At 35.9% G+C, this 16,724-nt stretch overlaps 1 protein-coding gene across 21 annotated transcripts in view; it reads left to right on the forward strand.

Moving 5' to 3' along the window:
• Positions 1 to 16,724, forward strand: part of CACNA1D (calcium voltage-gated channel subunit alpha1 D) — a 168,374-nt gene that overhangs the window by 45,093 nt on the left and 106,557 nt on the right. For all 21 annotated transcript variants that reach the window (XM_015640922.1, XM_015640926.1, XM_015640930.1 and 18 more), the window contains exon 4: positions 15,398 to 15,537. In XM_015640922.1, the coding sequence (XP_015496408.1) occupies positions 15,398 to 15,537 (140 nt within the window). The remainder of the gene's footprint in view (positions 1 to 15,397; positions 15,538 to 16,724) is intronic.

Genomic DNA, 16,724 nt, shown 5'->3' on the forward strand with positions numbered 1-16,724 from the left:
CAGGACATTCATTTTGGCAGGATTTGGCCCCACAGCTTCATTTCTCAGTGCTGTCAAATCTGCTGGAAAAGAGTGCAGCAAAGAATAAAAAAATTAAGTGGAAAAAGGGGAAAATCTGAATTCCCTGCCATATTGTCTTGATTTACCCCCCAGTCCTAATAAAATATTAGACTGCATACTCCTTGTGAAATTATTGTACAAAAATGAGCTTTAGAATATCTGCAAAACTGTGTTCTGAGTTTAGGAAGACTGGTTAATTAGTGCTGCTGCTTCTTTTCACCAAAAACTTTGAAATTAGTGGTTGATGATTTACTGAAGTACATAAAAGAAGCAAATAATAGACCTGCTTTGAGTAGCTGTGTTTCACCTAACTCAATAGGGACTGCATGTTTTATTATGTAAATGTATTTTTGCTTTCTGACTTAATCTTTATAGAACTGGAAAGACTATTTCTAAAGCAAAAGTCACTTCCCTAGTTAAAAAAGCCCATAGTTATTTAATTATGTATTCTTGTAGTGGTGCTGAGGTATTAATGGCAATGGTGATTTATTGGAATATGGTTTTACTATGACTTTTGAGCTACTTTCCCAAGTGATAATATATTGGAAAAATATAGATTAATGATAACCTTTGATATTAGGAATAAATGAGGTACTTGGGTAGAAGTGCTGAAATGCCTTTCTACAGAGTAAGAGATGGATGGCATTATAATGCAGCTAAGGCTGAGATGGGGAACCACTTTAAATGTAAATCATGTTTTTGTCTTTGTTGATAATATGTTAGGTACAACAAACACCATCAAGGCTGTTGTAGATACTGGTGCAGGACAAATATTATGTAATAGTGTGGTAATAATGAAACATGAAGTGCTTACCTGTTTGGAAGAAAAACCTAGATTTATTTCTGAGAAATGCTGACTGATGTTGCTAAAAATACAACAGTAAAAGTTAATTATAGATAAGAATAAGCATAATACCTTTTTTTTTGCAGTGAGGTAATGCATTTGTTGTTTTGGTGGTTTAGGTCATTCAGCTGACTTTTACTACAGGGCTCACAGCAATGTTTTGTGTATCTCTACACCAAATCCTACTGTAGGAAACTGCACAATTGCTGGATGCCTTACCAAAATTAAATGACATTATCAGACAGCAGAAAAATTGGTCTCTGAAAGAATCAATTTTATTTATGCCTGAAGAGTTGGGTTCTATGATAGACAGTGAGTCTGGAGTCTTTCAGCATTTATTCTTCAAAAATTAATATACTCATCTAATTTATTTGGTTTCAGTAGCATTATTACTGAGTTATGCCAGAGGAAATCAAACAGCTGATTTTCTTGTGGAGTTATGATCAATTTAAAATAATTGTAACTTTAAGGCTAATTTGCCTTTCAAAAAACAGCATTATTCCAAGCTATTATAGAAATGAATTTGAATCTGTGCTCCTATTTTTGTTCTTCACTTCTTTAATACCCAGTTCTGAGAGTCATCAGTGAAACATTTTTTCATTAATGTTATCAGTTGTGATGGATATTGTTATGAGTAAACTTAAATTTATATTTTGTGTTCCCATAAGAATCTGTTAGAAAAAACCCCAAACCCTAAGCTTTTAATTCTGAGTTAGGATACCACTTAATTTTTCAAAGAGAAAACCCAGGTTCTCGGACAACCCAACCAAAACAAAACTAAGAAATTTAGATTATTGTTTGGCCAACAAGCACTTCAGACTCTTGCTAGACTCTTGTGTTTTTATGTTGCACTTCTTCAGCATCTTTCATCTTTTGGGTTATATTTCAGGATAAACTAAGCATGCAGATTAGAAGTTTTCCACTTTCTACACCTTGTGTTAATTATGGTGTGCACGTGCGTTCAGTGCTTTGAGGGGACGTCTTTGAGTCTGTAACTTTGTTAAATAGGGATCAAAAGATTTAGAATTACATGCTTTAACCCGCCAAATTACTGGTTAATATTTAAGAAGGAGATGGTGTCCTAGTTGATTTATCAGGTTTGAAGTATAAAAAGTCATGTTGAGAATAGAGGTTCATTCATTGGCATGTCAGTATAGAATTTAAGTGTTCCAAAATAAGTACCTGGTTTACTGGGGGGTTTTATGATTCCTAAATCGTAATATATGTAAGTATTAGGAATTAATGCATGTACTCCAGGGGGTCATTATGGGGTGTGTTGTATATTACTTGCTCTTTTAGAATATGGACTTATACGTGTTTGTTATTTAAGAACTTTTTTGTTTCCGGAATGGAAAGATTTTAGGTCATAATTTTTAGTAATCTGTAGGATTTTTGGAGATCAGGGTAATCATAATTATTGTTACATACTTTTCCGTGAGATGACTTTACCGCCATGCGCAGGGAAGAATTTGTTGCTGGTGTTTTTCCTGTTTTTAGCTTAAAAAAACCAATAAACCCAAACCAAACCACAAAACCAGCCAAACATAAAAAAGTTCAGATGCTTAAAAAGGATGTGAAGTAAGCCATGTAATATGGCTGCGTTACCCTGAAGGAGGAGGAAGGTGTCAGTTACGATTAATGTGAACAACATTTATGGCCCTGGAGATGTGACCTCTCGTTACAGTAAATGTGACAGCATGAATTACTTTCAATTACAGTGAACTACATTCAGCTACATTAGTTCTGACACACCTCACTAGGAGAATGCTGCTGTGCTAGCTTTAACCAAAGGAAAAAAAAGGCAAAACTTCTAAGTGCAAATGTGTGTGTCACTTGAGCAGAGCCATTGGGTTCTGACTGCGACGTATTATTGCCTCTGGTTTTACACACTTCTATTACATCACTTGTTATTTCCACTGGCACTTTCAGGTTTATGCCTTTGGCACTGGAGAATATGAAAACCACCTTTTAAATATGCTGTGTATAATAAATGTAAATGCAGGATTATTAAAAAATAAAAATTAGATGACTTATCCTTTTTGTTTTCATCCGATGGTAACCTGCACCATTACTTGGAGTGGTGTGGTCTACTATCTGTCAGCATGTCCCATTTTGGATGGCATAACTACCTTTTAATCTTTATTAACACTGTGAATTTATTTGTACAAATTAAATATATCACATCACAGAATATTTATCACTTGACAGAAACAGTTCTTATAATGTCACTACTTTTTTCTTCAAGGTTCAATTATTATGCTTCAGTTTCTACCTCTAAGCTTTCACAAAAAATAAAAGATGCCCAGGGCAGAAGTCAACCTTTCACTTTTGCTACAGAGGAGATGCCATCTATTTCACGCTGTGCTAAGTATTCCATCGAAACACGAGTAAAACAGTGCCTTTGGCAAATCATAAATTAGGAATAGCACTAAGCAAAGGAAATAGCTTTAATTAAAGCATTTTGTTGCACTTTGAGGACTTGATTTGCAGAGTATTGGGCATTTTTTCTGCAGACATGAAGACCCTCTTTTCAAATTAGAGGGACTGGTGTTGGAATCGGAGAAGAAAACTTGTGACGCCAAAATGTCAGTTCACAAAAGGAAACAAAAAATGGTGCTTGCTGACTCCAAAGTGGTTCTGAATTATGCCTGTGGAGTGTAAATTCCTGTCCATCTTCCTCCCATATTAAGGGAGTTATTGTTAATTTTTGGACCTTAATTTTTCCAATATTTTCATTGGCTGTTCAATGTGTAGTAGTGGATTGTGAAAATATTTGTAAGTGTTTCAGCGGTCATTTTAAAAACTAATATGCAGTATAAACTGACTTCCATATGTCAGCAACTCCCAGGCCATTAAGGTACAAAGATTTGTATTCTAGTTACACTCACTGAAGGAGAATCAAATAATTTTTAGAGCTGTCTTCAATTCACTGAAACAGTGGGAGACTAATAGAATTTTCAGTTCAGCTCTTCTGGCAATAAAGAAATATCTTTACTTTGGCAATCAAATTACCTTGAATCCTATGTCCAGTTTAGGGCCCCTCATTTCAAAAGGAGATTGAGACATTGGTGTCCAGAGAAGGGCAGTGAAGCTGGGGAAGGGTCTAGAAAGTCGTACAAGGAGCAGCTGAGGTTGCTTAGTCTGGAGAAAAGGCGATTCAGAGCTCCTTATCACTCTCTACAACTCCCTTGTTGTCCTCTACCAAATCTCAAGAGAAAGGACAAGATGAAATGGCCATTTAATTGTGTCAGGAAAGGTTCAGATGTTATATTAGGAAAAAAAAAATAAATTAACTGTAGTGATTAGGTTTTGGAAAAGGCTACTCAGAGGTGGTGGAGTCAGCATCTGTTGAAGTGTTCAAGAGGCATCTGGAAGTGGCACTTGGGGACAAGGTTCAGGGGTGATTATGGCGGTGGTGGTGGTTGATATTTGAACCAGTTGATTCTAAAGGTCTCTTCCAACCTTAATGATTCCATGACCTTCAGCATGGTTTTTAAATTCTGTGCATATAGCTGAAAGAGAAAAAAATATTTTTGTTTTTGGCTCTTGGTCTCTGGGATTTTTATCTGATCAGTTCCCACCCTCCACCCTCCCTCCCCCTTGAGTATAGTAGAGACTTTGGCTTTTCAGTGGAGAAAACCTAATTTTTCCAAGAGGGAGGTAATGGCTCTTGTTTCATGTAATTACTTTGAAGAATACTGTTTGTAAATATGCTTTAGGGGCTATTCCACTAGATAGATGGGAGAAAAATCACAGGGACTATGATATTCTATATCATCTGGAAAGCAGTTTTATAGGTGGAAGAAAAGCAGACAGCAAACTGTCTTATAGTCATAAGAGAAGTGAACTTGAAACAGTGACAGAGCACTTAGGAATATATTGTTGTGGACAATGAGTTCTCTGGAAATCAAAACTGATATTCCAGATAGGGGAATAAATTGAAACAGGCTTAGATGCAGTTCAGATGGGAATAAATAATCTTCTTGATCAAGTGTTCTGTGTGGAGAAGTGGAAAACAAAATGAGACATTCAAAACCTAGATACATCTCCTGGGATGCCGGATGGGAAATGAAAGGAAGAAAATGATTCTGCATTGTAACTTAGAGATTACAAAGATGCACTTAGAAGCATTTGCAGAATCTGGAATTGTAATTGTAGCAAGCGCTGGAGGGACCCTAAATTATGTTAGCAACATTCCACAAGATAAGAGCAAAAACTTGATTCAACTATAAAGAAGCGAGAAATGTGGTTTTAGAGCAGGCAGACTAATATTTTCTTTTCTATCTGGAGTTGAAGATTTTTTATCAGTAAGGTTTGATCTGCAGATCAGAGGAAATGAACAAAAATGTTTTCAAATTTATTCAGGTGTTTCAGTTGTTTCTACTGTGGCAAGTCTTCTGATACTTCAGCAGTGGGTATCAGTAGCATTCCATGGTTTTCTTTATTTCAATGTTGTACATTTAGGGTTACTTTGAACACTTTTCTACCGTGGTTAGAATGAAGAAAACAGGGGAAAGCTTCATGGTGGTGCTGTTACTAGAAACCAGCTAAATGTGTCAATTTTTAATGTATTTTCATAAGAGTGGATCAGTGTTATACCTGAGCGCTGCTGAAATTAAAACAGGTATATCATGGGTCTTGTTTGTGGACTGGACACAAAGTGTTGGTTTAGCTGTGTTACTTTAAAATTTTTTCTTGCAACTCCTTTCTATTTATAGAGAGCCATTCTACCTTTTAATATTTCTTGTCCATGAGCTCTATGCTTGCAGAGGAGCAAAGGGCTTCCGTTGAACGCTGTCATGGCAAAAGAGCACCTTTCCCTTGTATTTTTTCTACAGATTCTCATTTTCTTTGTTATGGAACAGCCAGAGCAATCTAACTCTCAGATGTGTGATGAAAATGTTTCCATGTTCATTTAGCCTCATGTTCAAGTTGAAAGAACATAGAGAGCTTCCCTTTCATAATTATCCAAATACGTAGTGGATACACAAAATGAGAATCTTCCTGCATTTTATTGCTGCAGAAAAATACCAGTTTCTACAGCCACAGATGGTATTTCACATATCTGGAATTCACTATGATATATTCTTTCAAAAACAAAATCTTCTATTAGTGCATTATTTGTTTTTTGACTGCTAAATGAATTTTTTTATTAAATAGATACCTCAAGCATTTGGCTCAAAAACTACCACAGGAGAAGAAAACTGCAGAGGAGATCTTGTTCAGCTAACTGAGACTATCAAAGATAAAGTTGTGCTTTAACATTTTCATGGCTACTGTAGACCATTCTCCTGTCAGTTTGGATAAATGCATTTTTTTGGTTCCTTACGTTGTTGTTCTGGGCAGCATCTACCAGTAATATTCTATCCTGCCTTCTCTTTTAGTTGAAAATGTATTTCATCAGCAGTATTGCTGTTGACGTTGCTGTAGTTTATGACTTCTAGTGCTCTGGCAGGCTGTGTGCTCATAAATAATACAGTCTTTCTATATTTGTTGGAGAGGTTTTAGTGCAATACTTTGTTTTGCCTGTTAACAAATAGATAGAGTAAATCAAAGTGTGTCTAAGGAGTTAAGAAATTCTTTCTGAAAGAAACGAATTGGGAAGAGGTACTAGACCATGCAGCATTTAGTTCTCAGAAAGGCATTAGATGTTTCACACTAGAACTAATTTAGCAATCATACCTTCCTCTCGGTATCAAATCATCATATCCACATCATGCATAGCATTCAGCATCTCCTGTATGAAATTGTAGTGCTGAGCTGATGTTAGGATGTATTAAAAACAAAGTCAGAACTAAATACACATTTCTCTGAAGAAATTTCTTAATGCTGTAATTTCTTAATTGCAAATTAATTAATTGATTCAATGTAATTTCAATTACTTAACCTGTGTAAGGGGCTCACATTCTCCAGTACTTTTTAAAGCCCTTGAAAAATTTTAAAAATAATATTTTAGTTTGTAGCCAGTCCTGATACAGATACCCAATCCTGGCCATGGAAGTTGACTGCTCTCCAAAAGCAGAGGGCTGGAGAAAATGTTCTTGATGCTGCTGGTTTGCAAGGGGCAATAGTAGAACACAAGCAAGGACATATTTCTCTGATTGACTGCTGGTCTGGGGCTCTTCCACTTAGATCTTGAAAAGGATGATTAGAAAAATTCCAAAGAAGTAACAGGCCTAACCACATCCTCTCTTTGAATTCACCTCAAGGTCAGACCAGGACATGGGGTAGGTATAGTGTGTTTGAGTTTTTGAAAGCCTTATTGGTGGGTGTTTGTTAAACCAGTTCCACCATAATAAAAACTAACCACCAAAGAAACCCCCCAAAACCAAACAAACCAAACCCCACCAAGCTAAATTATTAAGCCTTACATAATGCATATTTCTACCCTACTGAAGGTATTTAGAAAAACAAGCTGTCTCATTGGGTATGTTCTTAACAAATCATTCTGTAGTTCTTAAACTGACAAAAGCAAAGAGCTAATGGAGTCATATATCTGACAGATTAATGAGTAAAGCATCGTGATGAAACTATTCTATCAGTTTTGTCCAGTTCTTTCATAATGAAAGTGGAAATTAGATTTGCAATCAAATGAATAAATCAAGGGGAAAAACACCTACTCAAGGAATGTCCTTGTTCTGTTTTCTTGCTGACACTATCAGTGCAGAACAGAACTACAGACCCAATCTGTTCTCCATATTGTTTTAATGGTTTTTTTGGTTTTTTTACGGAAAGTCCTTGACATTCTTAAAACACAGTATCAGATCATTATAGAGCTGTGAATGAACAGCTAACATACAAAAACCCTTACCTGTTTGGTCTTCTCCCTTTCTTTTCATTTGGGAGGCCACATTCCCTCAGATCCCATTGGAGAATTGTCGGTCTGTTGGGACAGACTTTTGCTTTGGCAAGCTCAGCTACAGAAAAGCTGAGTGCAGAGTGAGCAGACCTGGGCATTTCAGGATTGTGTTGTTCAAAGAAGGAGGGGTGCATGTGTTGGAAAACCAGGGGAAAAAATAGGCATTGTTAATGGGTAAGTTTAAATCCAGGCTATTGAAGTATCACCAGAGTAATTAAGTTTTTGTGATGGCTGAAAGATTTTTATGACAGCATTTTAAGAAATATATAAGTAGTCTCAATATATGTTTTTGAAATATGATTAGCAAAAAAATACAGGAAGAGCTCACATGGGAGTGTTGTAAGAAGACATTTTTTTCTGTTTCATTGTGAAATGCCAAAATAATTACAGTTTGATTTAATTGGTGAGATTTTGGGCTGTAGTTTTTCTCTTTTAAGAAAAAACAATTTCTTTTAGCTTTTGGAGTTGTTTTGGTGTTTGTTTTTTTTTTTTCCCATCTTGCTCTAAAGTCAATAGAGGATTTAATGATGTCAGTGCTCCTGTCTGTTTTCTACTTGTGGGTTTCTGCATGATTAGAATTAATTTATAAGGATTACAAAATTATCTTCATTTTGAAATTTTCAGAATTTAAATATGTTCACTTAGCTATCTGAGACCTACTAATAGTCTCATACCCTGGTTTCTGGCCAAAACCTGGTATCTTATAAGTAAATAAAATTGATAGTGGGTATTAAAATATAATTTAACATTAATGTTGTTTTATGACTAGATGTAGGTTTAATTCATCACTTGACACTGATTCTGTTCAACTATGTAAGGAAAATTATGAGACCATGTGCAAGTATACACAAATATTCTCTTCTACTGCTGGCCTTGTTTTCCTGAATATCATCAGTTAGGGCAGAAAGATACACAGGTAAATTGGATTTTATTCCAGGTATATTCTTTGTTGCTTAGTTGGCCTGCTTTCATTTGTGCCTTTCTTTGGAATTCTGTGCTCAGTCTTCAAGTGGATTTAGGACTGAAGCTCACGTGTCACTGCCTGCTGGCATTTCCACAACCTGCCTTTCTCACCTTGTGAGAATTCAGTCATTACCAAGTGATTGGTACGTGGGACCTTTCTTGATAATTTTTTAGTAGATTGTCAATATACACGAATTCAATTTTGCTTTTAGTTATTTATGATAAAATCTTCAAAATCACAGCATTTACCTCATTTCTTCACCACAATATGAAGCAGAAGGGTTGTCTGTGCCTCTGTGAGGGTGTGCAAGGCAGTGCCAATGGTGGATTTAATAATGTACACACAGAGTGTTTGTCTGTTGTTTTCCCCAGCTGTTGCTCAGCAAAGCTCTGCATTACCTGTCCCAGAGCAGAGCTCTGCCTAAATATAACAGAGGGAAAAACAGGCAATGAGGTTGGATTTTTTCCTATTTATGAACAGAAAATACTTAATGTGTACTAAATAGAAATTTTATAGGAATAAAACCAATGTGGCTCCACACAGATGCCTGTAATCTGTATGAAAAATTGTAAATCTGGATGCAACATTTTTCTCTCTGTACAAATGCTTATTTACAATACAGAGGTGTTTACATCTCTGTTATTGTGTTACAACGTAAAGTGCAAAATACACGCTTAAAAATGAGATGCAATCACACTCAAAGATGAAATGTAGATCTACAGTGCATTTAGAGGAAGTGATTGCAGGAAATAATGAAAAAAGTAATCAGTGTTAAATATGCTCTGCTTATTCATCTATCTCTGGCTGCCAGAACCTGTCAGATAAAAGTAAAACTAAAACTGTCTTTGAAGCTTGAGGTACTATTTCAGTGATGTAGGTTATTCAAATGCTCTCTGACTACATTGATTAAAAGGGACTTTAAGAAACTTAATTGCAGTTAATTTTAATTACACCTCAGCACATAGCTTGCACATCCATTTTGTTCCTTTGCTGTACTCAGTATTTGAGATGTTCTTATTGCACGTTCTGTTCCTGCAAACAGAAGTGCTTGCTTGAGATCTGGAGAGTGAACTGTTGTTAATTGTGACCAGACCATGGGATTGTGAATCCTCAGTTCAAAAAAGATGAAAGGATTTTGTGTTCTCCTTGAAAACAATAAAAATGTGAGATTTTCTGCTTGGCAGTGGTGCTAGGAATGTGACATCCTGTTCATTTAATATTGAACTGGTATAAGAATGTTCATGCTGTGTAACACCTACTTATTTCTACTCTAAGTACGGAGTTTGTACTTGGTGTTGACTTTCAAGTATCAGCCTTGCCATCAGATGCACCAGCCCGAAATGTCAGAGCATCTGGATCTGCAGTAATGTGATGGTGTCCTATAAAGCCCCTCCAAAGACTGGACATGTTTCTGGGCCTAATGCCAAATTCCTGCCCAGTCTTGCCCTGGATTTTACATGTATTCAGAAATAAAAGGTCTCATGTACATGAAATGTGCACTTGAATTATGGGAACAACGTCTGTTGCCCAGGTCTATATTAAAGGAGTATCATTTTGTATACATAATTATATTTTCTAAAGTTGCTGCAGAGCACTGTCTGAAGCCAAGCTGCACTTACAAGGACAGTAATGCAGACGCCTGACAAAGAAGAGAGCAGTGGTTGTTCCCTCCAATGGGTCAGCACTGATGAGGATTTAACATGATTTAATTGGATTGATCAGAACATGAATCCTTAAAATATGTTTTGTAAACTCACCCTCCTTGTTTGTTGTTATGTATCTAAAGGCTCTGTTAATCCAATAGTTATCACCAAATTGTTGAGTGATTAGTAATTCAGATTCTTCTAATAGGGAGCAATTTCCATGTCTAATCCTGGTAGTACACATGACTTCATTTCTGCTTTTAAAGTTTATTAAATAAAGGCAAGTATATAGATTTCTTTTTGCCAGGTGTATAGATTCCATTTGTGTTTAATTTTCTGTATTGGGAAACTGCTATAACATTTTTTTCACATGTGGCAATAAACAGGTTTACTTTCCTATTTTTTAATTGTTACTGTGCTGCATGTTGTGGGTGATTTTCAGGGGTATACAGGTATACAACATGAAAAATTAAATTGTTATATTTTAAAATTCAAAACTCAAGTTACTTTTCTGTCTTATGGAGTCTTTTCCCAGTGCCAGAACTTGAAAAAATGGCTGATTGTCAAAAAGATAAATAGCTTTATATGTGTTGTCAAAACATCAGTCACACAACTTATTAAACAGCATGTGATTTTTCTTTTTGATCCCTAAATCAATAATGTCAAAGTATCTTGTGTTGTGTCTAAACTTCAGGAATTTGATCAGTCTGCTTAATTTGCTTAAATTGAGTCACTTTATCTGCTGAGGAGGTTTTACTCTGATGCATGTTTGTTAGTCTGGATGCAAAAATGCATTTCTTCAGTTAAGAAATAATTCCCTTCTCTGATGCTAAGGGAATAGAAATTTTAATATAGTAGGACTTAATTACCTAGCATAGTAGATTAAGGTTTTGCAAATTAATTGACTTACTATTTTGAAACAGTTATCTTGTGAAACATCTTAATGCAAATGCAAAATTTTGGTGTGTCACCTTCTGACATGTAACAGTAGCTTTGCATATTTCTTTCAGAGATTTTGAAAATATGAAGATAATAAATGATGACTAATGTACACCATCTGGCTAGGGTGGGGGAAAAGATTTCCTGAGCAACAGGGTTTCTGCTAAGCTGATTTACTTAAAATAAGAAAGCAAATGCTTGCTTTTCTTTTTCTTTTTTCTTTTTCTTTTTTTTAAAAAAAATGAAATTCTAATGATTCCACCTAAACTCATAGGGTAAGGGTAGCCTTAGTTTTGTGCTCCATGGTCATATCAAAGGCAAACTCCATGAATTCCATGAGAAAAGCAGTTTATCTTATCAGTCCTCTTGTATCATATATTCAGAAAAAGATTGCTGAGACTTGAAGATTTCGAGCAGCATTAATAAAAGTGTCAGACAGCCTTGCTGGAATCAGCTGCCTGTAAGGAGAGATGACCTAGCTTTATCAAATCAGTGAACAAACAACTATTAATCTATACAGCCTCAGGATTAGATCCTTCAGAATGCAGACATATTGTTGTGCTTCATATCTTCTTTGGGTTTACAGCTGTCACTTTTTTATGCTAATTTTATGATAGAGGTAGAACTAAATGCAGTGATAGATATTAGAATTTATATACAAATTCTGCTTTAATCTCTGCAGTTTCTTAGAACCAAAACTGCCTTCTTGGTTTCTTTTAACAGAGGTTTTCTTTTGTAAGCACTCAATACACACTCTCAGGTATTTCCTTATTATTTTGTGTAGTTGTCTTTTTTTTTAGTTTACCTACTTTTATTTTGAATGAACTTAAGTGTTCACTTGAATATATCAACTAATTTGAACAAAAATATGTTTTCTACACTGTGGAGAAAAGAGAACAGATAAATGTGTGCATCAAAACTGCAGTCTTGAGTCTGTATTTTGAATTTATCTCTTACTTTTTTTGTTTAATTTTCCCAAGTCAACTCTGCCTCTGCAACTCTTTCATTAGTACTGAAAATTAAATGTTATTTACTCTTGAGTAGTGGTTGCTTAAGCTCTGGACACACAAGGTGATGTATGGCCTACAGATGTATCAGAGTTGCAGAGGCAAAAATTGATGTCCATAGTGACCAGCAGGGAATTATCCAAGTGTGAGAAGAGACGGCCAGAGCCTTCCTGAGGGTGAGCAGGTTGTTAACTCTGCAGTTTGTGTGAGAACATCTGTTGGCTGCCTACTCATTAAAGAGCCACAGAGTCTGGGAGGAAAGCACAGCCTGGACTTTGAATGTTGTTAACTGTGGGCCCAAGTCAATCTTCTGGCCTCTGTGGAAGACACAGTTTGTGCTTTTAAAATAAATAAGTAAAGTGTGAGAGCATGAAAGGGAAGAAAGCAGGAAGGGAAGAAAAATGAAACAGGGAAGATTTGGAATTTGTTAGGTTTAAATGAGAACAAATTTACGTTAGTGCCCACTGTGGCCTCCAGGTCCTTTCTCAGCCCTTTGGTGTGGAATTATTTAACCCAAGGTGCAGCACTTTCCTTGCTGAGATTCATATGGCTTCTGTTGATGCAGCTGTCAGGGTTTCTTATGCTCTGTCTGCCAAGTGACACACACTGACCCTAAGCCCACCGGTGAGTTTCCAAATGAGATTGTTCTACATGCCGTATGGCTCTAATTTAATGTTTGCAATAGTGTTTAGGAAATAAGAAACACTCCTCCTTCCATAAGTGAAATAAGCAGGAATGAGACCAATATTATTTTCAAAGATGGATGGTAAACGATAGGCCAGGGTTGTTCAGATTTGTCCCATTAAAGTGAGCTGCAGGGCTGTGTGACCATTGACAAAGTTGTGTAACTTTGGCACTGGGGCTGGTGTTTAGCCCAAAGAGCAGAAGAGCACTGGAATATCTTTTGAAGGGGAGCAGTGAAGAGCAAAGATGGGTTTTAGGATGGAACTGCTACGTTAATGGATGGAGTTAAATTACATGGTTGCCTATAAAACAGGACTGTGGACATAGGGACCCATGATGTTATTTTTGGATCAGAATGTCCCATCCAGTCCTGGATCCTGTGTTCCTTTTAAGTGAAGAAGCAGTTGAAATTTGGCATAGATGAAGCATATATGTTTTGTCTCACATTTTCTTTTACTACTATGATTTTGATACATATTTTGCCCATGGCAAATGACAACCATAATATTTTTGTCTTCCTTATGTTTTCCTACGTTATTTATCTTCCTATAACCAAGCTGCAAATTTAGTTGTTTGCAGGGAGACAGAAATATGTTATTGTGGAATGTGTGTGTGGTAGGATTTCCTGTATTTAGGCATTTCTGAGTGTGTTTCTCAGGAATGCTGATAATTCATATTATTGTAATCTCTGTGGTGCTCTCTAACCAAGGAGGTCTTGGTGGACTTTGGTGCACAAGACATTCACCTTTCTTGTGTGAGGCCACTTCACTCTTGTTATCTAGCAACTGTCCTTGTTGATTGGTGATGGGTCACTGGAAGGGACAATTTTGAAAGAAGTATTAGGAAGTTTGAGGAGAAGGAGGACGTCCATTGGTTTCACTGGGCTGGAAGATCTCACTCAAAATGGAAAAGTAGCTGAGAAGCCTTGGGTGAACTCCTTAGTATTAATGAAGCGTACTCAAAAGAGGGAAGAAGAGCAGGGACATAGGACTGAGCTGAGCAGGAGATGAGATCCTGGAATTCTTTGCTTTGCAGTGAGAGAGCCTTACCTGCCACAGTGATCTGGGTGCTGCATGATGCAGGTAAAGACCTGGAGAAGAGCTTATTGATAATCTTGTGACTCCATTAAATCACCAGTGTCAGATTTGTAACTGGATATAACACATCAAATGCATAACTATCTTAAATGGCTTTTTTAGCAGGAGAAGAAATCTAGCTGCTCAGATTAAAGATTTGCACATAAGAATATCAATATCTTTGTTTAAGTTGCAAATTATTAAGGTTTGGTTTTTCCTTTGGTTGTGTATGAAAGTGCCAAGCTGTGTGACAAATAAGGAATGTGTATTTTTGCGTGTAACAAATAAGGACAATGTATTTCTGTGTGTAATGTTGGTGTTCTATTTGAGTAATGATAGTAGAAGACTCATCTTGAGTGGTTATAGTCATGTAATTAACCTTGTATGTGATAAATGAGCAGCATCATGTGTTCCTGAACAGGTTTAAAAACTGAAACATACTCTTTGTGCCTTTTATTCTTGGCTGTAATATTTGAGTAGCAACAGAGAAGTAAACAAAATGTTACAGAATATAATGAAATCATCTCATCTGAAGGTAAAAAGAACACTATCAAAACTGCTCTGTTTTGATAGTGGTGACTTCTACAATTTACCAAGTCAAGCATACTAATAATATTTTTTGGGGTTTCTTCTTTCTAAATTATCTAGTAAGCTAGGAAAAGGTATTCAGTATATAGGTCTGAAATAAGAATTTTGGGAAAATGCAGAAACTAATAACATTTAAAAAACTATTAAATGTGATGTTGGAGCTTCAATGATACGAGGTGGTTTTACAGTACCTTAAAATTTCTTCAAATATAGTAGGGTATTTTAAAGAAATTCTAGTGATATGGAAGGAAGAATAAGTCAATTCAAGATTAAAAAGTTGCAAGATAATGTAAAATTAAATATTAAATAATTAAAACTTTTTGATTAGTGAAAGGAAGTATACCACTTCCAAGTGCTATACTATTCCAATGTCCTTCCAAGGATATTTCCAGGGCTCTGTTCTACAGCATTTTCTGGTTATAATGAATGCAAAGAATCCTATTGACCTGGATGTGGATGTTTGCTTTAGCACAGGTACAAGTATGCTTCCATGTTTGCAGAAATAGCTTTTTTTTTCCTCACAGAATGTGAAAACAAGAAAAACTTGTGCAATTATGTAATTATAACCTTGTCAGTAGTTATCATTAAGTGTTATGCAATTAAAACCTGTGAAATAAACTGCCATGAAGGTATTTCCTTAGTGCTGATCAGTACCCACTTGTTGCAAATTGTCAATAGTAAAAAGAGCTGTTGTATTAATTATCTTTCATTGTACTTTTTTTGTCTTCCACAGGAAAAAGTAGAATATGCCTTCCTGATAATTTTTACAGTTGAAACATTTTTGAAGATTATAGCATATGGATTATTATTACACCCCAATGCATATGTTAGAAACGGATGGAATTTATTGGATTTTGTAATAGTAATAGTAGGGTAAGTAGCTTATCTTCCATTATACAAATATTTAAAGTTTTCTTTACAGTAAGGTAGGTATAGGCCTGTTTGGCTATGAGTAGCAGCCTATGCTGGATTTCTGTTTCTGTGGAGTAAAGGAATGAACTTAGTGAAAAAAATTTTAAAAGTCCTGAAATTTTCAGTGCTATCTGTGGCTATAGACTGCATTGTATTTATAGTAGAAGTTCCCAGGGAATTCTGAGTCCTGCTGGAGATTTCCAGGAGAAATTGGAAAGAATTGGAGAGTTGTTTTTCAGAAACTTTTCCATCTGATTTTTTCAAGGTAAACTCCTGGTGTCTTTCCATATATTGATCTCTTAAGGGCCACAAGTTGTTACTTATTTGTTTAACCCTTCACTGCAGTTATGTGGAGTTCATCTGTTTCACAAAGACCTCTGGGAGGGCCCACATGTTTCAAAGTGGAGAAGAATGGTTGGGGAGACAGAATTAATAGTGATTCCTTGATATTCCCAAAATCTGAGTAAAATTGGGTGCTGCATGTCAGGCCCCAGATAGAGATATGGTTTTGATTTGCCTGGGTTAGAATATATGTTAAAAATGCCTTTTATTCTTTACCCTGTGCACCTTGCTGTACCAGGAAACCTCAGAGCTTGTTCTTTGCCCCAGAGAAGGGACTGCTAGGGCCTTATGCTGGTTCAGAAGAGTGGAACTTACATTATCCACCTACTTATTGATGCATTATTTTTGTGTCAGCAACTCTGTCAGTGGTTGTGCTACTTCATTAGAGCCTACCTTCATCTATCTAGGGAATTAATCTTGAGAGTAACTATTCACCACTTTCCCAAATGTTGTGGAGATTATGTTAAAAAACTGTTCAACCAGAACTTTAAATTTTGTTTTCTTAAAGTATTTATTATCTAGAACATAGAGAGCATTATCCACGTATAACTTTGTATGTAATAGCAAGCACGACCTTGGCTTGCAGTGCACAATTCTAATTTAGTTTTTAAATTCAAACCATATCAAGGTCTGCCTGTAACTGAAAAGGCTCAGAAATTAGAGTGTGTGCTGCTTTTAAGTTGTCACTGCATTAAGGGAAAGAAGGAGATGCTAAGTAAAGGAATTTGTGGTAAAGCACTGTTAAATTTGGGGAAGTACTGTGAACATAAGAATTCCTGATTTGTAACTATTTGATTATGAGATAC

This window comes from Parus major, chromosome 12 (assembly GCF_001522545.3).
Source record: "Parus major isolate Abel chromosome 12, Parus_major1.1, whole genome shotgun sequence".
Classification (NCBI taxonomy): domain Eukaryota; kingdom Metazoa; phylum Chordata; class Aves; order Passeriformes; family Paridae; genus Parus; species Parus major.